This window comes from Solanum lycopersicum, chromosome 4 (genome assembly GCF_036512215.1).
Source record: "Solanum lycopersicum chromosome 4, SLM_r2.1".
In the NCBI taxonomy this organism is placed as follows: domain Eukaryota; kingdom Viridiplantae; phylum Streptophyta; class Magnoliopsida; order Solanales; family Solanaceae; genus Solanum; species Solanum lycopersicum.
This window is the reverse complement of record NC_090803.1, coordinates 4026503-4054337: the sequence shown is the minus strand read 5'-3', so window position 1 is coordinate 4054337 and position 27835 is coordinate 4026503. Positions and strand designations below refer to the sequence as shown.

The 27835-nt window shown below is 34.1% G+C and overlaps 1 protein-coding gene across 3 annotated transcripts; it reads right to left on the bottom strand.

Annotated features, from left to right (window-relative positions):
* Nucleotides 1-741: 741 nt before the first annotated feature.
* LOC104646705 (uncharacterized) lies at nt 742-18334 on the bottom strand. 3 transcript variants are annotated; one of them, XM_019213294.3, is made up of 5 exons: nt 18297-18334; nt 17880-17930; nt 17640-17774; nt 1943-2904; nt 742-1848 (listed from the first exon to the last, which is right to left on the bottom strand). In XM_019213294.3, the coding sequence occupies exons 3-5, from the start codon at nt 17694-17696 to the stop codon at nt 888-890; spliced, it is 1980 nt and encodes a 659-aa protein (XP_019068839.1). In that variant the 5' UTR covers nt 17697-17774; nt 17880-17930; nt 18297-18334; the 3' UTR covers nt 742-887. The 3 variants fall into 3 exon arrangements, with proteins under 3 accessions (XP_019068839.1, XP_069153079.1, XP_069153078.1); XM_069296978.1 differs by lacking the exon at nt 18297-18334 and adding an exon at nt 18121-18164; XM_069296977.1 differs by lacking the exon at nt 18297-18334 and having other exon boundaries at nt 17880-17992.
* Between the last annotated feature and the right edge of the window lie 9501 nt (nt 18335-27835).

The following is a 27835-nucleotide window of genomic DNA, read 5'->3' as shown; positions in this document are numbered from 1 at the left end:
TTATAATAAAATACCATAGAGCTTTCCTTGTCGCTAATTCCTCTTCAATGTGAAAAATTTACTAGGAAAAAAGAAAAAAAAAGATATACAAAATCTAAATAGCAAAATAGATGAAAGATATGGAAAGAGAAGAAAGAACGGAAAGAAATTTAGTGAGTTCGAGATTTCTTTTACAAAATATTATTTGTAATTAAAAATTTGATGTGACAATTTCTATCTAATGTGGATAGTGACGTGTTATCCACCTCAGCGCGTGATTGAAAGACACATATGGTCAGTGGGGTTTAAAATAGTCTGCTGTAATAACTTTAAGTGTTCAATTGACAAAGACGTGAATTGAAGGGTCCAAGTGAAAAACGGAGCCAAGTATAGACGTCTATCAGATCCTTCCACCTTTTTATTAATATGTCCGATTCAGGTATGTATTGCTGCACTTACTCTTTCAGAGAAGTTTTCAAATTCGGCATTCAATGTGTATGAGAATTATTTTGAGGATGTTCTCATGTTTTACTAATACTTTACTATTTCTTCCTTTTTCTTGAACTATACTTTATTATGTTTTTTCTTGACCTGAGTCTATCAAAAATAGTCTCTCTAGCTAGGAAAGGTGGGAATACGGTCTACATACACACTATCCGAAACAGTCCCTCTACCTTCCAAGGTAGTGTTAATGTTCTCTCTGTTATGTTCAGAAAGGACGGCTAAAAGCTGCGTTTAAGGCCTAAAACAATACACAAAGAGTAACTTAAACTACCAGCATTCATGTCTTAAAAGTCACAGTTGAGAATATTAAAAAGCGCGTTCAATGGACAGTCTATCGGAAACAAGTTTAAAGCAAAAAAAAGTTTTTCCCATGGTTAATATTACAGGTTCAGTAAGCTAACAGCTCAAAATCTTCTTTTCTTCAATCTGGAGCCATCAAATTCTTCTTCATGCCTCCGTCTACGATTACCACCGCCTTCTTGCTCTTTCACATTTCTCATTTGCCTCTCGCCATCAGCCCTCTCCCGATCAGGTGCACTCCCTCTGTTATAATGAGACCTCGGATTCCCGTACTCCTGTACACCATCCATATCCCACCTATCACTCTGACGATGAGCACTATAAGATGGACGGTCTCGCCTTTGAGGGGCTATTGCTTCTTCAGTAAAAGAAGTCCGTGAAGAAGGCCTCGTTCTATCTTCCCTGTACTTAACCGGAGACCTGTGCTGACGACCATACAATTCTTCCGTCAATCTCCTCGGAGGATGGGACCATGTACGGGACCTAATAGGAGATTTTGACCTCATTCGAGGTAAACCGCCTCTCTGCATCGCTGTAAACTCTGTATCACCCTGAGCCAAATGACTATCAGATCCATCATACATAGACTGCTCGTTCCGATCAGCTGGAAAGTGTCTATCGAACTTCTCACCATGTCGAATACCAACATACGCAAAGCCATCTTTATCAGTGCCTCTTCTTGGGCTGATATTGCTGGGAGCTCTACGAAACCTTTGAGTGCCCATCATTGCAGCATCTTCTCTTCCATTCGGGGACTGTCGACGTGCAGGTGGATGTCGTAATGAAGGCAAGTCATCATTTAATGGCTTCCTCCTCCTATTAGTACCAAAGGCAGCACCATCATAGTCATTACGCTCATCTGCAGATTCCCAAGCAGGAGCTGTACGTTTATGTCTAAAGGGATAATCAGCAACACCTCCAAACCTTTCAAAATCAGGCCCAGAATACCGGCCACGGCCCCAGCCCCTTCCTCTTCCATGCATGAAGTCCCCCCTTGAGCTACCAAATGAACGGTCCTGAAACCTATCTCGCACAAATTTAGGACCATAGCCATAGATTTCATCTCTGGAAAAAGCACAGTAATAAAAAGTCAAGAGTTGAGCAGCATTATAAAAAAGAAAATAACTATAAATGAAACAGCAATAAAAAGAAAAATCACCTATTCCTTTGTAGATGGAATATCTCCTCCTCCATATAAGAATACCTCTCTCTTCCACTTCTTGAAGGCAGCGGCCTACCCGTTTCAGGTCTGAATACAGCGACATTCTGAAGATCTTTTTCAGCTTTCTCATCACAGGCTTTCACAAAGTCCTCATGAGACTCTGCATTAGTGAAGCAAAGAGAAGAATGAACATTTTTACTTGAAGGTTCACTATTTTTGCCTGAATCAATTCCCTTGGTCATTCGGTCTTCTACAATCGACTGCATCATGTATTCTCGGATCTCACCTTCTTCACATTCCTCATCCTGTCCGACACACCCCAATCTCTCAGTACCAACTGATTTAGTTATCTTTTCCCCATCATTTGCCGACCCCTCACCACTTGCAACCAAATTATATGTGTCTTGTGTCTTTTTGTATACCTTGTGATCTTCATTCATGCTCGCGGGAACAGATGCCTCCACTTTATCACTGCATACATTTAGCTCTTTAGCAGCAATATCAACTTCATTAGCTTGTAGCAAGGCTTCTTCTACAGGTTCTGACTTTGACTGCAGTACTGATAAGTCAAACCCTCGAAAAGTACTACCAAGACTAACACAAATCACATTTGCAGACTTGTGACGCAGAGAAGGATGAATTGATGAGATGGGAAAATTAAATTCCTGCTCACTAGCTCCAACAACATGCTTCCCTTTATCACTGTGCCCTGAATCGGCAGGAAGTTCAAGTTTACTGTGGCTTTCCCCTTGTTTGGGAACAACTTTCTTCTTGACAGAAACTTTTTCCGTACCTAAAGCTTCCCGGCCAGCTAATTTTTTGGCCAATGCTGGTTTCACTAGATCCTCAACATTTCTTGAAGCATGGATTGGTGCACGAGGATAGAGCAAAGAGTACCACCTCTTCTTACAAGGAAGAACAGAAGAAGAGTTATTAGACTGTCGGGCAAGAGCTCCAGGCTGCAAATACATGATGAAAGCAAGTGTTGTTAGCATGATGACAACTAAATGATTGTATATATCAATGTAACTATATCGATACATAAATTAGCACGATCATATACATTTGTTGTAGAATCAAAGGAATAAATATTGTGATAGAATAGTTGATTTGGAGGGATAGCAAGACAAATTTAGAGGGATTGAATAGCAGATTTGTAGAGATAGAATAACTGATCTTTAGGGATAGGAATGACGGATCTTTAGGGATGTAATCTTTATTTTCTCTATATAATGGAATGACTCTTTCACTTTGAGAGACATTCAGCAGAAAAATTGACATGGTATTAGAGCCATACCCATCCCAATTTATTGTTCACCGATGTTGGGCCTCCATTTAGAAGTGTTCACGCTCTAGTTGAGGTCTTTGTAGTTATCACAACTATTTAAAAGTATGAATTCACATCACTTTGAATCCTTCAGTGATCGTTTTGCTAGAAAAAGATATTCTTCTAGGGAGTTTCAGTTTCAGTTGTTTGTCTCCGGCAAAAGAACTACGGGTCTATATAGATGGAAGCGATCTTGCTCATACTAATGCGCAACAAACCTAGGTGAATGGAAGATTAAAGATGCTCGGGTGATGACATGGATTCTAGGGTCAATTGATCCTCTTATTGTTCTTAATCTCAACCGTATACAAGACATCTAAGGCCATATGAGATTACTTACAAAAGGTTTACAACGAAGATAATAGCGCAAAACGCTTTCTGTTAAAGTATGAGCTAATTACTCTCAAGGAGGTCTTTCTGTTCATGATTATTTTTCTGGATTTCAGAACTTATGGGCTGAATTTACAAAATATTGTCTATGTCAAATACCTACTGAATCTCTATTAATGATTCAGGCAGTTTATGAGCAAAGCAAGCGAGACAATTTTTTTATGAAATTATGCTCCAACTTTGAGAGTGTTCGTTCTAACTCGATGAATCGTGACTCGTCTCCCTCTTTAGATTTTGCTTTAGGGATTACTTCGTGAAGAGCAACGTCTTGTCACACAAAATGTTTTTAAGATAGAAAATGATGTCACTGTTGCATTTGCTGCTCAAGGCAAAGGAAATGGTAGGGATGTGAGTAGAACTCAATGTTAAAGTTGCAAGGAATATGGTCACATTGCTAGCAATTGTAACTATAAGTTTTGTAATTATTGTAAACAACAAGGACATATTATCAAAGAGTGTCCCACGAGTCCTCAAAATCGTAGGATCAATGCTTTTCAGGCTAATATAAATTATTCCACTAATGATAACTCATCTTCAGGACAAGTTCTTACTCCTAAAATGGTACAACAAATGGTTGTGTCAGCCTTTTCAACATTGGATTACAAGGTAATGATGTTATATCTAATTTTTGAATTGTTTATTTAGGTGCTTCCAATTATATGACCAACTCAACGACCATCCTAAAAAAGGTTCATAAGTATCAAGGTTCATCACAATTATAGATTGCCAATGGTAGTAATTTACCCATTACTAATGTTTGGGACATTAATCCAACTTTCAATAATGTTTTTGTTTCACGAAAGCTCTCAACTAGTCTTATTTTAGTTGGACAATTGGTAGATAACAATTGTGATGTAAATTTTTCTCGTAATGGTTGTCTTGTGCAAGATCAGGTGTCGGGAAGGATAATCGAAAGGGGCCTAAAGTTGGACGATTGTTTGCTATACACTTTCCATTCTTCCCGTTCTATCTTTTGCTTGTACTTCTACTGCTAGTAAGACTAAGGTTTGACATAAGCGTCTAGGACATTCAAATTCTGTTGTGTTGTCTCATTTATCAAATTCTGGTTTATTAAGAAATAAAAACCAATTTTCAGTTGCTTCCATTGATTGTTCTATTTGTAAATTAGGTAAAAGTAAAACTCTTCATTTTTCTAATTTTGGTAGTCGTGCTATAAAATATTTTAATGTCATTCGTAGTGATGTAATCTTTATTTCCTCTATATAATGGAAAGACTCTCTCACTTTGAGAGGCCTTCAGCAGAAAACTGATAAGTGTTACACAGTTAGTGTAGCGATACTTTTAGGACTTGTAGAGATATTGTGTAATCTTTTAAAATAGGAACTCGATTATGGTAATCTTTGTAAAATAGGAATATATTAGTCTTTCCATATACTATAACTCAGTTGTAGTTATATAATCATGTACTCTCTTTCTTTTATACATATACACACACACACACACAAAACTAGTAGTACTACTACTAGACAGAGAGTCTAGCAGTGTTTATCAAAACAAAAATCATCAACATAAATAAGTACAAGCAAGGGGGGCTAGGCCTTACCTTGTCAAACCTATTAGGTAACATACCTCTATTAATTAACAAGCATGAAGAAAAATAAGAGCTAGAGAGAACTTGATATTCTATGATAATCACAGAATTCGTAATACACTCTATGATGATATTACAAATGAGAATTCTTAAATAATGCACAAATATAAAATCCAAGAAGAAAGTTGAGTTATCAACCTCAAACTTTTTTTTAAAACAAATTTATACCACTAGACAGGGCGTCTAGTAGCCTTCAATTAATAATAAGATCCTCAACGTGAATAAGTACAAGCAAGGGGGGCTAGGCCTTACGTTACCAATCCTAATGAGGTAACAAACCTCTACAAATTAACAAGCATGAAGAAAATAAGAGTTAGACAAAACTAAGTATTTATGATCATTACAAAGTTTATTATACACTCTATGATGATATGACGAATGAAGATACTTAAATAATGCAAAAATATATACGTAAAGAAGAAGGTTGAGTTATCAACCTCAAACTTCTTTTTATATATGTATGAACTAAAAAAGATATTTCTAAAACTAAATATTTTCTTCTTATCCTCTTCTTCATATTCATCCAATAACACTTGATAGTTCATCACTTCTTCTTGGACTTATTGGATCTTGTCAAAGTTGTTGAAACTGTCATAAAATTCCGCTTTGCCTTGAGACAAATTCCTCTATCACCTTACCATCCCAACTATGTTGTCTTCCATGTGTCTTTTTCTTGTTTTTGTTGTTTCCGCTTCTTTGTTGCCTAGGTGAAAGATCCGCATCCCTAGCCACTTTATCAAACATATATCTAACTCTTCTTCATCCTCTTCAAATAATTTCTCTCCCAAATAAATACATTGGCTAACTCCTGATGCTATGGCTCCTGACTCATTCTTCTTCGATCACACTTTTAGGTACAAATATTGGAGCCTATGGGCTTAGCTTGCTATTCAAAGGAGGAGGCGTACCTTGTTCTTCTTCATCAAACAAATGATCCCATCTAGAAACACTTATCTCTCCTTGTTTTTCCTTAGAGATAATAAAATCGTTTGTCGATTTAGCATGAGAGAGATGACATACCGTTCTCTATACAATGCTCTAGTTGATTTTTTCTAGTAGCCGATATTGGTTCAAACACATTTTGAGTTGGTAAAGTTAAATTAGGATCAACGCACTCAGTCACCCCTTACTCTTGACTTGAAAAATTACTTCGACTTGTCGAGGAACCAATACGACTACCAACTGAATTTTTGTGTGCAATAACAGTCCAATTTCCAGATGCACTCTCTTCTCTATTAGAATTTTCAGCTTGCAAGTCAATAAGTTTTGAAGCTGCGGTAATTTCAATATTAAGCCGCGCATCAGTAACACCTCAATTTCCAACATCATTGCCATTTAGTTGCTGCCCATAATCGCCATTGCGATGTTGTGACCAAAGCTTTTGCAATTGTTTCACTGTTGTGCTCTTGAACTCCAACATGATCAACTATATCACCAATAGCCACACCTTGTTGATTATTGCAGCCACCCGAAACATCTATTTGGTGTTGTACTATCTCTCTACTGGGAACAAGGATTTGATTCTCTGTTGTCGCTACAACAGAGACATTTAGTTCTGAAGTTCTAATTTCCGTAGGTCTGGCTATTTGATTTCCACCTGCTACCCCCGCAGAAATAGCCAAAGAATTGTCCTTGTTCGAATTAATTTTCTAAGGTAATTGCTGTTTTTCAATATCTTCTTGTCCAGCTCTCTTATCATTCAAAAAATCACGTGCATCTCCCTTTAATTGTTCCGTATTGTTAGCCTCAGAATCAGGCTGCACTGTTTTCCTCATCAACAAGCGACAATTATTTTGTTCATGTCCTCGATGTTTACAACGAGTGCAATACAGTGGAAGATAATCATAGACAATTTTCTGATAATGTTCAATAATTTTACCCAATTCTTTCTCCAAAAACTGTAGTTTGACAGGATTTGGATGCTTATCTAATAAGTCTAGGATTATCTTAACCCTACCAGTACTTGGCCTGGTTCGATCTTGTGTTGCTTTATCCACCGCAATAGGCTTTCCTGCCGCTGTCACTATCGATAATAAGGACCTTCTTGCAAAGAGATCTGTAGGTAACTCTGACAATGAATTCCATATTCAGGCTTTAGGTGTTTCCTCTTTAGGGTTGAATGATGGTGTCCAGAAAAATTCTGAAGAAATACTCTTCACCATCAAACTTAAAATATCCATAAGAATTTGACAGAACCTGTGCAAAGTCCTCATATAAATCAAACCTAACCAAAAAATGACAAAAATCAAGTTGTCCAATGTTACAATTTCCTTTAACATCAAATTACTTTAGCAAAAGCTTTCGCAACTCGGATAACACCGGTTTTCCATAAGCAAATTTGATAATCATGGCTTGATGTAAACTTTCTTCCCTAGGAAACTGCTCTCTTTCTTCCATTGAAAATCTCACAGTGGGTTCTCCATAAAGAAACTCAATGGGCTTTAGTATGCGTTTTAACAGGTTTTGGGTCGTTTGTTGTGGTTTAAGGATCGCTGCATTGGATGCTTTTGTATTAAGGTTGACGTTTGTCTCTCCCGCAGCCGGAGGCTGGGGAGAGGGCGAAGCAACTATGGCTGCTATTCAAGTGACCATAGAGAGAGGGAAAGGAAAGAGTGGGGTCTAGGGTTGTCTTTGAAGTCCTTTCAACCTCAAACTTACTTTTACAAATGTGTGAATTTATAATGATAGATAGCCCATCTAAAGTAACTTGAAGTATTTTTCTCTTTTTTTCTTCTTCAAATATGCCCAACAAAATTTGATGCTTCATCATTGCTTTTTGAATGTATTGAATCTTCTTGAAGCTATTGACACCGTCATATGATTTTGCTTTGCAAGTTGCATCAGCAAGTGCCTTGGAACAAACTCTCCTGTCACTTTACCATCCCAACGGTGTTGTCTTCCATGTGTCTTTTTTTTCTTTTTTGTTGCTTCCACTTCTTTGATGCCTAGGTGAGATATCCCCATCTCTAATCACTTTATCAAAGAATATGTCCAACATATTATCTTCCTCATCCTCGTCAAAAGAATCATCGCCCAAATCACTAGCATAAGCATTAATTCGACTAAATCCTGATGCTAAAGACTCTTGTTCATTCTTCTTTGCGATTGTACTTTTAGGTACAAATCCTAGAGCATGTGGACTCAATTTTCTATTTAAAAGAGGAGGTGAAACATGCTCTTCTTCATCAACCAAATCAGCCCACCTCGGAGTTCTCATCTCCCCTTGTTGTTTTTCTTTTGAAATTAACAAATCATTTGTAAAATTAGCTTGAGAGGGAGTGGTGATATACCTTCCGCCAAAATTTTATCATTCCCTGTGGGTGATAAGAGCTGTCCAAATTCGCCTTGATATTCATCGGGTGAATCCAAATTTTGGGAAGTGACCTCATGAGCTGAGATGCTCAATGTGACCATAGGTGGCTTGATCGCTGAATTGGGTTTGAGTAACACGACAGCCTGACTTTTTTGTATAGCCTTAGCTACTGTAGAACTCATAACATTACCATATTTTTCGGTTTGCATGCTACATACTCCAATTGGTGTGCTAACTGTTAGATTGTATATTACTATCAGGATCTACTCGAACCAAAATTGTCTACTTCGAGGGATTAGAATCAATTAACTCTAATTCCTTCTCCACCCTGAATGCTTCAAACGTATTTGTACAAACAATGTCCTTTGATCCATTAGATTGAACAACTAGATTAGTAGTTACCTGATTCTTATTTCGTGGATGTTTACTTTGACTTTCTGAGGAACCAATACACTTAGAAATTGTTTTTTCTTTGTGCAACTGTGTTCCAATTCCCAGTTGCATTCTCAGCACGACTAGAAATTTCAACTTGCAAATAGATAGCTTCCAAAGGTTTCAAATTACCATGCTTAGATTCTGCAATTTTTTCCTTCCCATCAAATTGCCAAATTCTCAAGTCGTGCATCAGATTTTATCGTCTGTATAGCATCATGAAGTTCCCCAGGAGTGTGCTTATCACTTTGCCTCATACTTAAATTTTCAGCAACAATTTCATTTTCGTTTACCTCATTAATTTTTTGTGCAAATTCTGCATCCTTGAATTTGTTATTTTGCTGATGTGAATGCACAACGAGTTGCTCTTCAACTCCAACACGATCATCTGAATTACAACTTTGCCGCGAAGACTCACCAGTTTGAGGAATTAAGGATAACATTTGATTCCTTGAAGAATAGTCGTCCAACATTGAGTTTGCTTAGGCGCTGGCCAGAATTTTGGCGCACCAAATTTTGATCTTGAACACAACTCTTTTCAGCTCTACATCTAAATCTTTAACAGTTACATCTTTTTCACCAAGTTTCAGCCTATTTAAATCAGTTTTTTTTTTAGCATTGAGATGATCACAAAGATCTCCTTGAAAATTTTCTCCTTCAATATGATTTTCACTGACCATGGCATCAACTTGACCATCGGTGAGAGTTCGACAATTAGTTTCTCCATGCCCCTGATGCTTACATCTCTTACAATAATCATACCTGATTTTTTGCCATATGTTTGTGATTTCACCAGTGACTAAATCATTGAATTGAACTCGAATACTTTTTGGAAGAATCTTTAAAAGATTCACCTCGACTTTTAATCCATTGAAAATAGAACAGTACGAGCAAAATATTGACAGGGTAAACTTGGGAAAGAAATTCATGCCATTGCAATGGAGGTTTCTTCCCTAGGACTAAAAGAGGGAGTCCACTTTTGGATTCTGAACGGTATAACAGTACCAACGAACTTAATTGACCTACTAGTTTTTGAAAAGATTGCAATATAATCTTCCTTTAAAGTGAACAGCAGCACATCATACCGACTTTCTAATAACCCAATGTTACATTCACCCTTAAATCCTAATTGTTGAGGATAAATTTTCCGTAAATCTGAAAGTTCAGGCCTTCCACGTGAGAATTTGACAATGAGAGTGTAATTTAAATTCTCTTCCGTGATAAACGTTTCTATGTCTTTGGAGTCAAACACCATTGTGGGTTTTCCATGTAAAAGAATGTCTGGGGAGAGGGAGAAGTTGCTGCGGAAGCCGAATATATAGAGAGTGATGGAATCACAACTGCTATATCTTAAGGTAGCTAATTAATAGTAAATGAGACAACAAAAAAAGGAACACCGAGAATTAACGAGGTTCGGCAAACTTTTGTTTTCTTTTGCCTACTCCTCAGACACAACCAACCAATATTTATTTCATTCCAAAGGAGTACAAGTGAAATACTACAAGAGAGAAAGAAGAACAAATATCTTAGGAGATGACAAGGCAAGTGAGAGATGTGTTACGAATGAATTAGGAGCTACCTATTTATATAGGAGTGAATTCTTCCTATTGATGTCATTTATGACATAACAATATGTCAAAATGTCAAGATTTACCTTGTGAAATCAATTTATGGTTCACCTAAATTTTACCTACAAAAGGTGCTATCTTGAGTTTTCTACCAAAGAAGAATTATCCTCCTAACTACCATATCTTCTCATTAATCCATTTTTGAATCTTGTCAAATTTAGCAAATCTCCACCTTGGCAAGATTCTCCATTTTCAACTTTCTCTCAACAACAATTTTGATTGTGTCTTCAACCTCAATCTTCAATGTTTAACAATGTTGATCTAGTTCAAACAATGTTGAAACTTGACCACAGTCACTACTTTTGTTAACATATCGGCAGGATTATCCGTAGTATAAATTTTCTGCTTTATGACTCCACCATCATCTATGATGTCTCGTATGAAGTGATATCGGACGTCAATGTGCTTCGTCCTTGCATGATAAACTTGGTTCTTTGCTAATTGAATAGCACTCTAACTATCACAAAATATTGTGATTCCTTCTTGTCCAATACCAAGCTCTCTAAGCAATCCTTGAAGTCATATTGCTTCCTTCGCAACCTCTGTAATTGTCATGTACTCTGCCTCAGTGGTAGACAAAACAACTGTTGACTGCAAAGTAGACTTCCAACTAACTGGTGCATTTGCAATAGTGAAAACATAACCAGTAGTTGATCTTCGTTTGTCCAAATCACCTCCGTAATCTGAATCACAATATCCAACAAGATATTGACTATCTTTCTGCTCGAAAACCAAACCAACATCGACAGTGTTATGAATATACCGTAGAATCCAATTTACAGCCTGCCAATGATCCTTTCCAGGATTGTGCATGTACCTGCTTATAACTTCAACAACGTGTGAAATATCTGGCCTTCTGCAAACCATTGTATACGTCAAGCTACCAATAGCATTAGCGTATGGTAATCTTGACATATATTCTCGTCAGCTTCATTCTTAGGTGACATAGCATCACTAAGCTTAAAATGAGGAGCAAGCGGAGTGCTAACCAACTTCATTTTTCATTCATACTGAATCGATTCAGTACTCTCTTCAAATATTCTTTCTGAGATAAATAGAGTTTCTTTGAATGTTTATCTCTTTTTATCTCCATGCCAAGAATCTCCTTTGCCTTACCCAAATCCTTCATCTCAAACTCCTTTCTTAGTTGAATCTTTAGCTTCTCAATTTCCTCTTGACTTGTAGAAGCTATCAACATATCATCAATATATAGGAGAATATATATAAAGGAATTATCTTTAAGCTTTCGCAAATATACACAATGATCATATTTGCTTCTTATGTACTTCTGCTGTAACATAAACTTGTCAAATCGTTTGTACCATTGTCTAGAAGATTGTTTCAATTCATATAACGATTTTTCAAGTTTGCACACCATATTTTATTTTCCATCAACTTTTAATCCTTCTGGATGAGTCATGTAGATTTCATCTTCCAAGTCTCCATGTAAAAATGCAGTTTTTACATCGAACTGAACTAGTTCCAAATTCAACTGTGCTACCAAAGCCAACAAAACTCTAATGGAAGAGTGTTTCACAACTGGAGAAAATACCTCATTATAATCAATTCCCTCCTTTTGAGCATATCCTTTGGCCACCAATCTTGCTTTGTAGAGAAAATCTTCTTGGTTAGGAAATCCTTCTTTCTTTGCAAATCCCCATTCGCACCCAATTGTTTTCTTGCCCTCTGGGAGATTGACCAATCTCCATGTATGATTCTGATGAAGGGACTACATTTCTTCATCCATGACATTCCTCCACTTATGTTCTTGTGAACTTTGGACTTCATTTTTATAAGAGGTAGAAATGTCATCGGCTGCAATTGAGTTAGCACAAGTCACCATATTTGTGAGTCGAGCAGGTTTTCTTATTGTTTTTTTTCGGCTTGGTGGTTGCTATTGATTCAAGTTATGGTTGAGGTTCTTGATATGGAACCTCCTCTTCAACTGGCTCTCCTCAAGAGGAAAATCTTCTGTTGTTTCCTTGTTGATCCCTGTGTTGGAAAAATTATCTTTCCCTCAAACTCCACCTTCTTTGAAGCACCATCAATTTGTTTGACTTCTTCAACTATTACCTTATTTGTCAAGGCAGATTCATCAAAGGTAATATCCCTGCTGAAAATAACTTTTCTTGTCTCTGGACACCATAAACGGTATCCTTTGACTCCAGAAGTGATTCCCATAAATAAAGCTTTCTTTGCTCTTGGGTCCAATTTGGACTCTCTTACATGATAATATGCAATTGAGCCAAATACATATAAAGAACCATAATCTTCAGCAGCTTTTCCATACCATTTGTCAAATGGTGTTTTTCCACCAATAGCAGCAAATGGTAGAGGATTAGTGAGGTGGCATGCATATGTTATTGCCTCAGCCCAAAATTCTTTGCCCATGCCAGCATTGGACAACATACACCGAACCTTCTCCAGCAAAGTTCGGTTCATGTGTTCTGCCACTCCATTCTGTTGTGGTGTATTTCTGACGGTGAAATGTCTGACGATGCCATTTTCCTCATAATTTTTATGAAAAAGATCATTCTTGTATTCTCCACCATTGTCTGTGCAAAGACACTTGATCTTTATGCCACTTTGAGTTTCTATCATCACCTTGCATTTGAGAAAAATTCCCAATATTTCATTTTTTTCATCGTAAACACCCACAATCTTCGAGAAAAGTCATCAACAAAGGTTACAAAATAGTGTTCCCACCTAATAAAGGTGTTTTGTAAGCACCCCAAACATTTGAATGAACATTATCCAAAATACCTTTAGTATTATGGATAGCTATTCCACGTTTAACCCTTGTTTGCTTTCCCTTGACAAAATGCTCGCGAAACTCCAAGTTGAAAGTTTTTACTCCTTTTAGCAATCCTTGATCTGATAAAGTTTTCAAGGATTTTCCTCCAGCATGTCCCAAGCGCATATGCCACAGCTTGGTCATTTCCGCCTCTTGTCGTCATTGATGTTGTTTCCGTTGTCCCAATAACTGTACTACCTTGATAATGGCACATGTTGTTATTTCACCTAATTTCCTTCATTACCACGAGTGCACCAAAGCATATTCTCATCACGCCATTATCTGCAATGACTTTGAACCTCTTTGACTCTAAGGCTCCAACAGAAATGAGATTTTTCTTCAAATTTGTACATATCGAACATTTGTTAATGTTCTAATTAATCCATCATGGCTCCTTAATCGGATTGAACCAACACCATGTGCGGTAAGAGGATTATTTTTTTGCAGTGTGAATAACTCCACATTCTCCTTCTTGTAAATAAATAAACCAGTACCGATTCGGACACATATGATGGCTACAAGTTGAGTCCATCAACTATACATCAAATGATTTGGATAGATCTGTTGTAACTAGTGAATAATCAGAGTCATCACAATCAACCATATTTGGATCCATGAAAGCCTTCCCATTATTTGGTTTGGCTTTGCTGTTCAACTTTGGGCAGTCTTTCTTCCAATGCTCTTTTTCTCGGCAAAAGACAAATTCATCTTTGCCGAGTCTGGATCTTGACTTGGATATCCTTTTCTTCTTTCTCATATGATTTTGAGAACGACCTCTCACAGTCAGTGCTTCTGCTTCTCCGCCTTTTTGTTTTTTTCTCTTTCTTTGTTCATAACTATATAAGGCAGAACAAACTTCTTTGAGAGATAATTCATCATTCCCATGCACTAGAGTCATTTCAAGATGCCCAAACTCATAGGGAAGTGAACTTAACAACATTAAGGCCATATCTCCATTCGTAAAAGTCACGTCCATATTCCACAAATATGTTGCCAACTTATTAAAGCTGGTGATATGATCATTCATTGTTCTACCAGGAATATAAGTGAAGCGTAGCTATCTTCTTTTCATGTAAAACTTATTTTGATTGTTTTTCTTCAAGAATTTCTCCTCCAATGAATTTCATAATTTATTCGCAGATGTTTTCTTCGTGTATGGATACTTTTGTTCTCTTGCAAGGTAAGATTGAATGGTACCGCAAGCAACACGGTTGATAATCTTCCAATATTTTTCTCCTACACCATCTAGTTTCTTTTCTTCTATGGAAATATCTAGTCCTTGTTGAAAAAGAACATCAAGGACCTCGCCTTGCCACATTCCAAAATGTCCTGACCCGTCAAAAATTTCAATTGCAAATTTCGCATTTGACACAATTCCTATCATAAGCGAAGATGCCAATGATGCGTATTGTTGACACTCGATGTGGACTCATCATTTTCTTGTCTCCCATTTTACTACAAATACTATTTACTAGCTAACAATGCAAGAACCAAAGTAAATCTTTTTTTGAGCAACCACAGAGCATACTCAGATAATACTTTGGCTCTGATACCAACTTTTGCGGAAGCCGAATATATAGAGTGATGGAATCACAACTGCTATATCTTAAGGTAGATTATTAATAGTAAATGAGACAAAAAAAAGAATCACCAGGAATTAACGAGATTCGACAAACTTTTCTTTTCTTTTGCCTACTCCTCGGACACAACCAACCAATATTTATTTCACTCCAAAAGAGTATAAGTGAAATACTACAAGAGAGAAAGAAGAAGAAATGTCTTAGGAGATAACAAGGCAAGTGAGAGATGTGTTACAAATAAATTAGGAGCTACCTATTTATAGGAGTGAATCCTTCCTATTGATGTCATCACAATATGTCAAAATGTCAAAATTTACCTTGTGATACCAATTTATGGTTCACCTAAATTTCACCTACAAAAAGTGCTATCTTGACTTTTCTATTAAAAAAGAATTATCCTCCTAACTACCATATTTTCTCATTAATCCATTTTTGAATCTTGTCAAATTTAACAGAAGCAACCATGGTTGCTATTCACGCCATATATCGCTTGAAAAATAAAGAGAGAGAAGAGAGTTTTTGGATTTAGGGTTCTCAATATTTGAACTTGGTATCAGAGCCATCGGCAAATCAGATGCTTCTAACTCTACCCCGATTATCATTCAATATGAAAATTCCTCTTTGAATGCAAGAATTATTCTAAATAGAACAAATTATGATGTGTAGTCTCAAATAATAGAGATGAATATAGATAAAACAGAGAAACTTTCGTTTCTTCGTGGGAATACACAACCACCTACTGAAAAAGATGAACGATATGAGAAATGGTACAAAGACAATCAAAAGGTTAAGAGGTGATTTTTTGGTAGGACTAGATACCCATTGAGCCATTTTTTTTGTCTAATAATCATTTGTTGGGATAGAATAAGTCATTTGTAAATCAATTATCTGTTGTATCTATTTCTAACAATGTGCAGGAAGCCTTAACTGATCGCAAGTGGAAAGCATCTATGGATGAAGAGATGAAATCATTGGAAATAAATGATACATGGGAACTTGTCGATTGTCCACCAGGAAAGAAAATAGTTGGATGTCGATGTGTGTATACAGTCAAGTATAAAGCAGATGGTATAATAGAACGATTCAAAACGAGGTTGGTGGCTAAGGAATATACTCAGACTTATGAAATCGACTATACCGAAACATTTGCACCTATTGCAAAAATCAACACAGTTTGAGTGCTATTATCCTTGGCTGCAAATTTTGATTGGCCACTACAACAACTTGATGGGAAAAATGCTTTTATACATGGTGAGTTGTCTGAAGAAGTATATATGGACTGTCATTCAGGGTACGGGATACCTAGATCACATGATCATAAAGTATATGCATATTGAAGAAATCACTTTATGGACTGAAACAATCATCAAGAGCGTGGTTTGGAAAATTTACCAAATCTATGAAGGCATTTGGCTATACTCAAAGAAACACCAATCACACTTTGTTCTTGAAGAGACAACAAGGTAAAATTACTGCCCTTATTGTATATGTTGATGACAGGACCTTGGTCCATTAAAGTTTTTCCTTGGAATTGAAGTGTCTAGATCATCTAAATGAATTTTCTTATCCCAAAGAAAGTACAGTTTAGATTTGTTAAAGGAAACTCGCATGACAACTTGTCAACCAGCTGATACACATGTTGAAGAAGGCTTGAAATTAAGTGTTGAACATGATGAAATCCCAGTTGATAAAGGAAGATATCAGAGATTTGTAGGAAGATTGATGTACCTAGCACGCACAAGACCACAGCTTGCTAATTCTTTAAGTGTGGTAAGTCAATTTATGCATAATCCAGGAGACCAACATATGGACACAATTTTGTGCATCTTGAAATATTAGAAGTCTGGTCCAGCAAAGGGAATTTTGCTCACAAAATGTAGATATACTCTAGTAATAAATGTATATACGGATGCTGACTGGGCTGGTGATATTGATGACACACAGTCTACTTCAGATATTTCACTTTTGTGGGAGGAAATATTGTTACACGGAGAAGCAAAAAACAAAATGTTAGTTGTTGCTCTAGTGCAGAGGCGAAATTCAGAGGAATGACACTTGGAATATGTGAAGCATTATGGTTGAGACTTCTCTTAACAGTTTTGGGTTATCCACCTAAGGCACCAATCCAACTATATTGTGATAATAAGGCTGCACGTGATATTGCACACAATCCGGTACAACACGATTGTACCAAACACATGTAGAAGTAGACAGGTTTTTCATCAAGGAAAATTTGAAAGATATTAGAGTTACCCAAGATTCGATCGGAGGACCAATTGACTGATCTTCTTACTAAAGCAGTTTCGAGTAAAATGTTCTCCAAGTCTCGGAGCAAGTTGGGCATGTTTGACATCTATGCACCAACTAATTGAGGGGGAGTGTAGAGATATTTTTAGGACTTATAGAGATATTCTGTTATCTTTTAATATAGGAACTCGATTTTGGTAATCTTTGTAAAATAGGAAGATATTAGTTCTTTCCGTATATTGTAACTTAGTTGTAGTTATATAATCATGTACATGCCTCCATTAAAAAAATAACAGAATACATAAAAGAAATATTTTGTTCAAGATTTGAACCATTAGATCAATTATCAAAATAAGAAATTAGATTGAAACCTGTTCTTTCCCAGAAATTGGCATGGTTCCAGAATCTGCTGAAGCTTTTCTTTTCATCTCGATGATGATATAAATCAAGCACAACCAAGTCGTAGAACACAACTTGAACACAAGATCACACTCCTCTAGTAGCACCTTGCAACCAAATTCGCAAAAATATTAATACAATACGAAAGTAGAGAAAAACAAAATTCACATTCATACTCACAAGAAAAAAACATGAAAGAATTATAATCAAACCTCAAAACAGCCGATCTAAATTACTGGAATTCGGAGAAAATCATCAGAGTTCTGCAAAATAGACATAAAAATCTTACCATTACCAGTAAATTCAACTAGGTTCGGATTGAGGCATAGTTGATTAATTGATTGAACATATATAAATCCTATTTCAGGTAACTACAAAACCCGTAATTTTCACTCATCAGATCCTATATCAGGTAAAAATCCGAAAATTCAAGAACAAAAAGCAAAACTTCACCTGAAAAGAAACATCAAAAACACCCCAAATAAAAAGGAACAATTGAATGACACATAGATATAAATATATATATACACATAGGAATCAAACGAGAACCTTTTTCGCTGTTCTTAAACAGTAAAAAGAGTATCGAATTAGCAAAAAATGAGTGAAAGAAAGGGGAGAAAAGACTTTACCTGCTGAATTTTGTTTGATGTTTTTCCTTTTGGTTTTTAGGATAATGTAAAATAATTCTTCTTATATATAAATTCTAGTTAGGGTTTGTAGAGAATCTTAAAATCTCACCTAATTTATCATTGAGCATTAAAATGATTATGTATTTGATGATAGGAGTTGTAGCAATCTATATTTAATCAACAATTGAATGAAATTCAAGTGCTAAAGTTGAATAGATATGGGCTAAGCGTAATTCATTTATTTTTTGTCGACAAATCCTTTAAATTATGTTCAATTAACGATCAAAATGCAGGTTGTGTAGCCGATATTTTAAGGAAATTTAATCAAAGCTCTTGGCAAATGGTTAATCTAGAAAAATCAGTAATTTGCTTCAGTAAAAAAGTGAGAGCGGAGCAGAATTTTGAGATATTATTGTTGCTTGGACAACGATAAATAAATGACACCGCTATGTATTTGTGTTTACCGGTTGTTGTGGGATATTTTAAAAAAAGAAGCTAGAGTTAATAAAGGAGAGAGTCAAGACAAAAATAAAAAGATGGAAGACTAAAATTTTCAAGTATCGCGGGAAAAGAGAATATGCTTAAGTATGTACTAGCAGCGATCCCTATATATGCGTTGTCTTGTTTCCAATTCCGTGATGGTCTGTATAAGGAATTTACGTTCCTCTTTCAAAATTACCGGTGGGACACATAAATGATAATATTATTGTTCATCATGTATTCGTAAGATACTTTAAAACAAAAACTTTTGAGAAATTGGTAAGAAACAATAAAGTTTAAAGAGAATTTCAAAGTTACAACTTTAAAACAAGTAAAGAAATAAAACTTAAAATAGATTCGAAACAACAAGCAAAAAAAAAATTCAAAGAAAAAAATGAGTCCACAAATTACACATGAGATTATTCCCCTCAAGTTTTTGAAGTTGATGGAATATATCCTTTAGGATAGAATGATCTTACTCACCGGTGTATCAATATTTAAATTCACGGTGTCAGGGAACCACCCAACAAAAATAAAATATACTTAGAATGCTAGATTTATTAGCAGCAGAGGTCAAGAAATTCATTGTTAAAAAATAAGAGGAAACCCCATATTTATAGACAACAAAAGGATATGTGAATGAGTGCTTATTGTGCCTTATAAAGATCACAACCTTTTGAAAAAAATCACTATCTTACAGAAAAGTTGCAACTCTTCAAAAAAGTCAAAAATCTTCAAAAAAGTCGCAACTTTTCATAAAAGTCACAACTCTTGGGAAAAGTCACGACTCTTCATAAAAGTCACAACTCTTCATTTTCCACTCACACTTTTTAAAATCCCACAAATATTCACATGAAAAATACAAGAGTTAAATATGATTTTTATATCTAAAGATATCCACGGTCTCAACATCTTTGGTCTTGGATTCATTTTCATTAGTAAAAGAATATTCATGAGTAATAGGTGCACAAAGACACAACCTCTTATTAATAGGAAGAACATATGAAGAGTCATAAAATTGTTGGGAAAAAACTCTAGGCTGCAAATACATAATGAAATAGAGTAATATTAAAAAAACATAGCAAGTATTACACTGTGAGATCAATTTTAAACAACAAATATAAAATCAGGTTGAGGCATCTTCATTCCCGGAAACTGGCATGACTCGAGAATTAGATAAAGCTAAAGCTTTATTTTTCATCTCAAAACAATATCAATCAAGTCGTAACACACAACTAAAACACTAGTTAATAGATCACTCTTCTTTCTCTTTAATATCATCAAATTATATATGTACGTTGATGGTATCAAGCAATAAACGAGAATTAGTAATTAAAAATAGGGATATGAAAGCAAAGAGGTGGCCGTTTGTAAATAGGTTCCCTTTTTGGGTACAGTTAAATATCACTAATTAATTTTCCAGATAAGGAACAATTTCTGTAGAGATGGTTATTTTTTAAGTTCATCTTTGATAGTCTTTTCTAGCAATGATTATTTAGTTTATGATATACTCTAGCAATATGTTGAAATAATCATGATTGTTGAAGCGATTGCTATTAGAATAACTCTTGAATATGCTGGTGTCAGGTTAGAAAATCTCCAAATAGAGTCAAAGTGGCGTATTCTTTTTTTATCATATCACTTCATATGTTGTGTTCAGATATGAATAAGTATTTTGTAATGTTCAGATGCGAGTAAGTATTTTGTAATGTTTAAATGTTTTCACCTCCTTATTTCTTTACATTCATTTGGGTATGTATTTTTATATATTGCAATCCTTTCAGTTCAGTTATTTGTTATCCAACTATGTTATTTTTATATACTCATACATTCAATGTATTGATATCATTTGACTTGCATCTTTTATGATGCAGATTCAGGTATTTAGGATCTTCAACTGGAGTTTTATTGAGATCACTTTATATGTTTGTTAGCTTTTGAGTGAGGCCTCCTCTCTTCCGAATGACTCTATCTTTTATGAGTTGTTAGTAGTAGGTTTTTAAAGTGTCGTGTCTTGTCTCGATATTCGTCTTTATAGAGGCTCTATAGATAGACAATTTTGCAGAGTCTTTCGGTTTTAGATGTTTTATTCTCAATATATATATTAAAAGAGTTGTGAGAATCAGTAAACTATTGTTAAACATTTTTTCAGTTTGATGTTTGTGTATGCTTGAATTAGTCTTTCGCTTGTAGTCAACCAACAAGAGGATTCGCTTGAGGACTAGCAATAGTTCTCGAGTGCCGATCACATCCAGAATGTAGGCTCGGCTCGTGATACTATACTTTCTAAACATATTTAGTGAACCTACGAAAAAATTCATGATTAGTTCTCATAGACAGGGTTAGCTCTATGACTTACAAAATAAGGCACTTGCTATAGGCCCCGAAATCATTTTTTAGAGATAATAAAATTATTATAGGTATTTTAAAATAAAATAAAAATTATATTGTCTGTTTCTTTGTTTAGTTTAATATACAAAGACTCCATATGCACCACTTTTTTGAACAGGTAGAAAGTGATAGCAAAAGAATCAATTTGCTTAGTATTAACTTCTCATCCTAATTTAATAGAAGGAAATAAAAATTCCTTCAAAGACTCCAAATCTCCATTATAATTCAACGTACTTCTATTACGGTATACATTATTGCTTTTTGACTGATTATTTATCTTCAATGCAATGAAGTCTAGTCATCATGATCAGTCAATCACAAAGAAATTGCAACAATATTTTACTTTTAGTTTCAAATAAATTTGTTAGGTAAAGTTTCATTTTGTGCCGTTCTATTTAGATTATATTTTTTTTATAAATTCATTCTATTTTTCAATTGAGAAATAAGTCCCACGTTTGTAATTAAAAAGTTGATTCTAGGATTTTTTTTTAATAAAATTCCATAAATATGAGTTTGTTTACGAAAAGGGTTGTAGGATCACAATGGGCTCGTTATCAGATTAAGAAGTTAAAAGAGACAATCTGATCTCAAAGTTAGTTAGATGAACTCCACTAATTATCAGGTATCCTCGTATAGGTAGAGGGGCTGTTTTTGAAAGAATCGTAGCTCAAGTGCAGCAATTTCAGGTATAAAGAAGAAGAAAAGAGTAGCGAAAACATAACAACTTATAAGAGAAGCATTGTAAAGCCTATAAAAAGAATTACTAACAACAACTAAATAGTGCAGTAGCCGAAACAGATGATGATAGATATAAAAAATTAGAACTACGAAATTGTGTACAAATTCAAGCATGTGCCGGTAACCACAACAATTCCCCTTTTTTGTTTCTAATTCTTTCAATGCTCTTATGTTGTAATTCTGCTACTGTTTATTTCGCGTGATTGTTTGCCCCGGTTATCATCTATAGTCCCTTAATCTTAAAAAATCAAATAAGGGTACAGTCTGCATAAACACTATCAGACATAGTCCCGCAACCTTTCAAGGTAGTGTTAATGGTCTCTCTACTCCATCCCAAGTATGTTAAGGACGGCTAAAAGCTGCGTTTAAGGCCTTAAAACAATACACAAAGCCAGCATGCACATTAGAAACTTAAACTACCGGCATTCATGCCAAGGAAGTTATTTTCAAACCAGCACAGATAAATTCAGGCAGCATTATTAAGCAAACACAGATATAAATGCATTTTGTGTCTAAGTCGCGTTCTGTCTCTTTGAAAATTATCATTCATCCAAGTATAAATGGACTCAGAAATCTGCAGAACAAGTTTCCCATGGCAATTGCTAATATTACAGGTTCAGTGAGCTATCAACTCAAAATCTTCTATTCTTCAATCTTCAGAGCCATCAATTTATTCTTCATGCCTCCGTCTACAATTACCACCTTCTTGCTCTGACATTTCTCCTTTGCTTGGGTCCTCCATGCCTCTTGCCATATTTCCTTCTTCATGAGTGATAGATGCACGAAGATACAACTTCTTCTTATAAGGAAGAAGAGATGACAAGTTACTAGACTGCGTGGCAACAACTCCAGGCTGCAAATACATGATCAAAATAGAGTAAAATTAAATTACAAAGCAAGTATTACACAGTACGACCAATTTCAACAGCAAATAAGAGATCAGATTGAGACCTCTTCGTTCCCTGAAACTGGCATGATTCTAGAATCAACATTTCTCGAATGATATGTAGAGAATAGCAGAAGAAAAGTATAATTCAAGAAGCCTTCAACAACTCCATCCCAGGTTCATTAACACGGCCGCTAAAATTCATATAGTCAAACCAGTTGAATCTACCTCTAATCCGATATTGAAATAATACCCAAAAGCCAACGTATGGTTATGGCTCTCATGCCATGTAGAGAATAACAGAAAAAAGTATAATTCGAGAAGCATTCTGCTAGCCCAAGATCGTCAACTAAGATCGGAAGATTCAACTAAAAAAGAGGAAGATAGAAATGAGAACTTGTTTAAGAAGAATACTCTTTTATTAGGTTATTCTTGGTTTGCTTGGGTTGATTACAAATGTACAATATCATTCCATATTTATTCTAACCTATGGATTGTTCTAGCTACTACAAGCTCTAGACTATTCTATCATTTACTACAAAAATATCTTCTCTAGAATATCTACAAGAAAGATCTAGTGAAATTATCTTCTAGCACTTTCTCTAGAATATCTAGATATATCTTCAAGGTAGTTATTCTAAGTACTACACTAGACCATTCTAGAAACTATACTAGGAAAAAAATCTATGATATTCCAAAAATCAACTTTATAATTTTTCACATGATAGAGCAAAGAGTACCTCTTTTTATAAGGAAGAGACGAAGAAATACTAGACTTGCGAACAACAACTCCAGGATGCAATACACGATGAAATAGAGTAATATTAAAAAAACTAAGGAAGTATTACACAGTTAGATCGATTTTCAAAGATATTAGATGACCTCTTTGTTCTTGGAAACTGGCATGATTCCAGAATCAGCTAAAGTTAAAGTCTTTCTTTCCATCTCGAAATCAATTAAAGCACAACTAAGTCGCAGAACACAACTCAAACACAAGATAACATTCCTCTAGTACCACCCTACAACCAAAAATGTGAAACTATCAAATATAATACGCAAGAAGAGAAACAAAACATTCATACTCGCAATAAAAGACATGAAAGAAGTAAAACAAATATTTTATCTAACAATTCAGTACAATACAATAGCTAATGAGTAAATTCAACTAGGATCGGATTGAGGCATAATTGATTGATTGAACATATATAGATCCGATATCAGGTAACAACAAAACCAAGATTTATCACTCATCAAATCGTATATCAAAAAATAGAACTTCACCTGATACAAAATATCAAAAACACCCCAACTAAAAAGGAACAATTTCTCGGTTCTTAAACAGTAAAAAGAGTATTGAATGAGCAAAAAATAAGTGAAAAAGGTAGAGAAAAGACTTTACTTGCTAGTTAGGTATTTTCTGAATTCTGTTTGATTTTTCCTTTTGGTTTTTAGTATAATGTAAGATAATTCTTCTTAAAAATAAATCATAGTTAGGGTTTGTAGAGAATCTTAAAATATAATTACCAAATTTATCATTGAGCATTAAAATGATTATTTAGTTTATGGTAAGAGGTGGATCAATCTATACTGAATCGACAATTGAATGGAATCCAAGGGCTAAAGTTGAATAGATATTGGCTAAGCGTAATTCATTTATTTTTTGTCGATAACTCCTTTAAATTATGTTCAGTTAACGATCAAAGTGCAGGTTGTGTAACCCGATATTTTAAGGAAATTTAATCAAATCTCTTAGCAAATACTTAATCTAGATAAATCAACAATCTGCTTCAGTTTAAAAGTGAGAGCGGAGGAGAAAGTTGAGAAACCGTTATTGCTTGGACAAGGATAAACAAATGACATGGTTATGTATTGTGTTCACCGGTGTTTGTGGGACGTTTCAAGAAAAGAAGCTAGAGTTTATAAAGGAGAGAGTAAGACAAAAATAAAATGATGGAAGGCCAAAATTTTCAAGTAGTGTGAGAAATTAGGTTGTGCTTAAGTCTGTACTAGCTGCGATCCCTACATATGCTTTGTCTTGCATAGTTGATTGATTGATTGAACATATATCATCATATTATCATATCATATCATCATATATTATTATAAGTGGGAAGAATGTTAGGCAAAAGTTAAATTATCATTTTTCCCCTATACTAAATCATTATCAAAGTAATTAAGTATTAGTAAATAAATTGCTAATTATTTTACAATCTTAATTACTCTTAATTTTTAAATTTGAAAAGTCTTACCCCTATCCTTACATTGAAATTGTAAAAATCATCTAATTGGTTATTAGTAAAATATTAGTATATAAAGTATGTACTAAAGTTTAATTATCTTAAAGACACGTTTTCCTATTATTATTTTTTTTAAAAATAGTTTAAAATTTTTGAAAAGTTTATCGCTTAGCCCTATTTATAAATTAATTAATTGTTAATTTGTTTACATGTGTTGATTTATGTCTCCTTAATTCTTATTTTGATGCTCTAATAGGTGAGAAAATTATTTTAATGAGAAATTTATTTTTTTGTAATTTGTTCAATTTCTTGGACTTATTTTTTAATATTAAATATAAAACTTTTGATTAATAGTATCTTAATTACAATGTATAATTATTTAGTTTCAGCCTTCAGTAATTCTATCGTATAATAATGAAGACATATTTAAATGATGCAACTGAAAAGGCATAACAAATGAGGGAAACAAAGAGTCTCATTTACTATAATATATTGTGTGTATTCTATGTTAATCATTCAAAAATCTAATCTACCATCTTTCTAATTTCATATGCTCATTGGAGATACTCCAATAAGTATGTATTCTTTCTTCTTTTTTTTTGTTTCATCTTTGCACATTCTAATTTTGTAGGTACAAAGAAAAATGACATTATCAAACTATTTAGTTCGGTACACACAATGATTGATCATGTTATATGTCATATCTTATCAAATGAATTTACATAGATGAACATTCTGAAAACTCTTATGATTTCTTTGATATGCTTTTCTTTTTCGATAGCGGGATGATGGTATCAGAACCTTTGATTATAAGAACACCCTGCTAGACTTAAAAAATAAGTAGTTAGTGTAATTTTGTACATGGCCATATTATAGAAATCATTCTCTTAATACTTGGTTCAATATTTTTATAATTTTCTTAAATTGTCTTTTGAGTTTGGAGAAATAACTATTGATAGAGTATAAATTGGTACTAATGCGACGTGTTGAAAAAGATAAATTGTTTGGTTAATTATACTTCCATTTAAGGTTTATTTGTAATTTATTTTTATTTTTTAATTCACATATTACAAGTACAAGAAAATTTCAATTTTAGAATACTTTTATAGATGTCTTCGATTATATTCACATTCAGTAGTCTACAACCTATATATATTAAACTATCCCCAAGAAAATATTTATGATATACTTGTACTAGAGTCTGGTAGATGATTTTTTTTTGATGATATAACATATACTCGTAGAAATTGTTTAAATACTTTACTTTGGTCATCCTAATTACAAAGATTGTTTGATTGCCTAATGTTGTACCTATTGGGATATGATTATTGTGTTATATTTCATTGATATATAATTAAATTTTGAACAATGCCAAAATTTTGTTTTTACATTTACTAATAAAAGAGGTTGTAACTTTAAATCTGACAAAGGGTGTGTGTATGTGCATAAATGATATCCCTATAACTTTTTAATGGGCCTATATATTTTAAATATATCTATTACAAATAACTTTACTTTTTTGTAGCTTTACATCATGAATTGATAATGATCATTTAAAGAAAAACATATATTGATCACATAGCTACATTAGTTCGATAATATTACTTTCATTTGATAAATCTTTTTAATATAGTTGAGGCTATAGAAGAAATCAAATAGGCATGAATTATTTGCACTTTGATCCGACATTGATCATATTCACATGTAGACAATGTTGCTAAAATGTAAAAGAAACTAGAAAATGAAGTTGAATGTTCTGTATGCTAATTGATTTACATAACTAAATTTAGGTGTTCAAACAATCCATTGTGTGTTTTGTATGTTTCATCAGTTCAATTTTAGTTTTACTCATCACAAACATATTACCACATTAATTATATAATTTTAAGATATTGAACTAACCAGCATGGGATTCACATGTAACACATGTGCTCAGAGACTAGTGTGTATATATATATGTATATATATATATATAGTTTATTGATAACCATTTTAAGAATATGTGTAACAAAAAAAGATGATGGCTAAAGAGGAAAAGATAATGGAATGAATTTAAAACTATAGTATATAATTATTAATATTATTAGTATATAAACAGAAACTGCATGATAATTAGAAGAATGAATTAGTTTTTTGAAAAATCCCTTTGAAAGACCAAATTATTTTGTGTTGTCCTCCAATTAATTACCATATCTCAAATAGATAATTCATACACTTTTATTATGAAATGAAGAATCGAATACGATTTGATGTTTAAATTTTTCCCCGAAAGAAAAACAAAAATAACTTTAACAAATAACAAAATATACTAAAATGTTTAGCGATCATTCAAGAAATTAACTCATGAGTACTATTTCGATGCTCTAAAATCCCCCAACAATGTCAGACTATTTGCTCAATAGTTTGCTACAAAAAATTTACACCTATGAACAAAGGCTTGTGTATAAAACCTTCCCTCATTCTACTACACTTATTGATTTGATATAAAACATATGGTGCAGGTAAAGTTTTTCTTACGAAATGGTGTATAAACAACATTATTTTTGTTTGATTAAGTAAATATGGAGACTGATTCAGTCCCCCCAAAAACAGAAGGAAACAAATATTCCTGGAAATATAACTCATTCTTGAACAAAAGTAAATGTAGAAATCCTTAAATGTAATAAAAACATAATCAAAACATCCATCCAAGCAATGATCACGTCCTGAAATAGACGTTATAGCAAAGGTAAAATAGAGAGTTATAATACCACATAATTGTTTCTTTCTCGCTTGTCAATTTGATTCTTCTAAGACAAAGATCAAGA

Excerpts from the sequence above, each read along its gene's own strand:
- LOC104646705 (XM_019213294.3), bottom strand. The coding sequence starts at position 17,696 with ATGAAAAGAAAAGCTTCAGCAGATTCTGGAACCATGCCAATTTCTGGG. Across the intron at positions 2,905-17,639 it reads CAATTTCTGGGAAAGAACAG|CCTGGAGCTCTTGCCCGACA; the intron begins GTTTCAATCTAA and ends ATGTATTTGCAG. Across the intron at positions 1,849-1,942 it reads TTCCATCTACAAAGGAATAG|AGATGAAATCTATGGCTATG; the intron begins GTGATTTTTCTT and ends TGCTTTTTCCAG.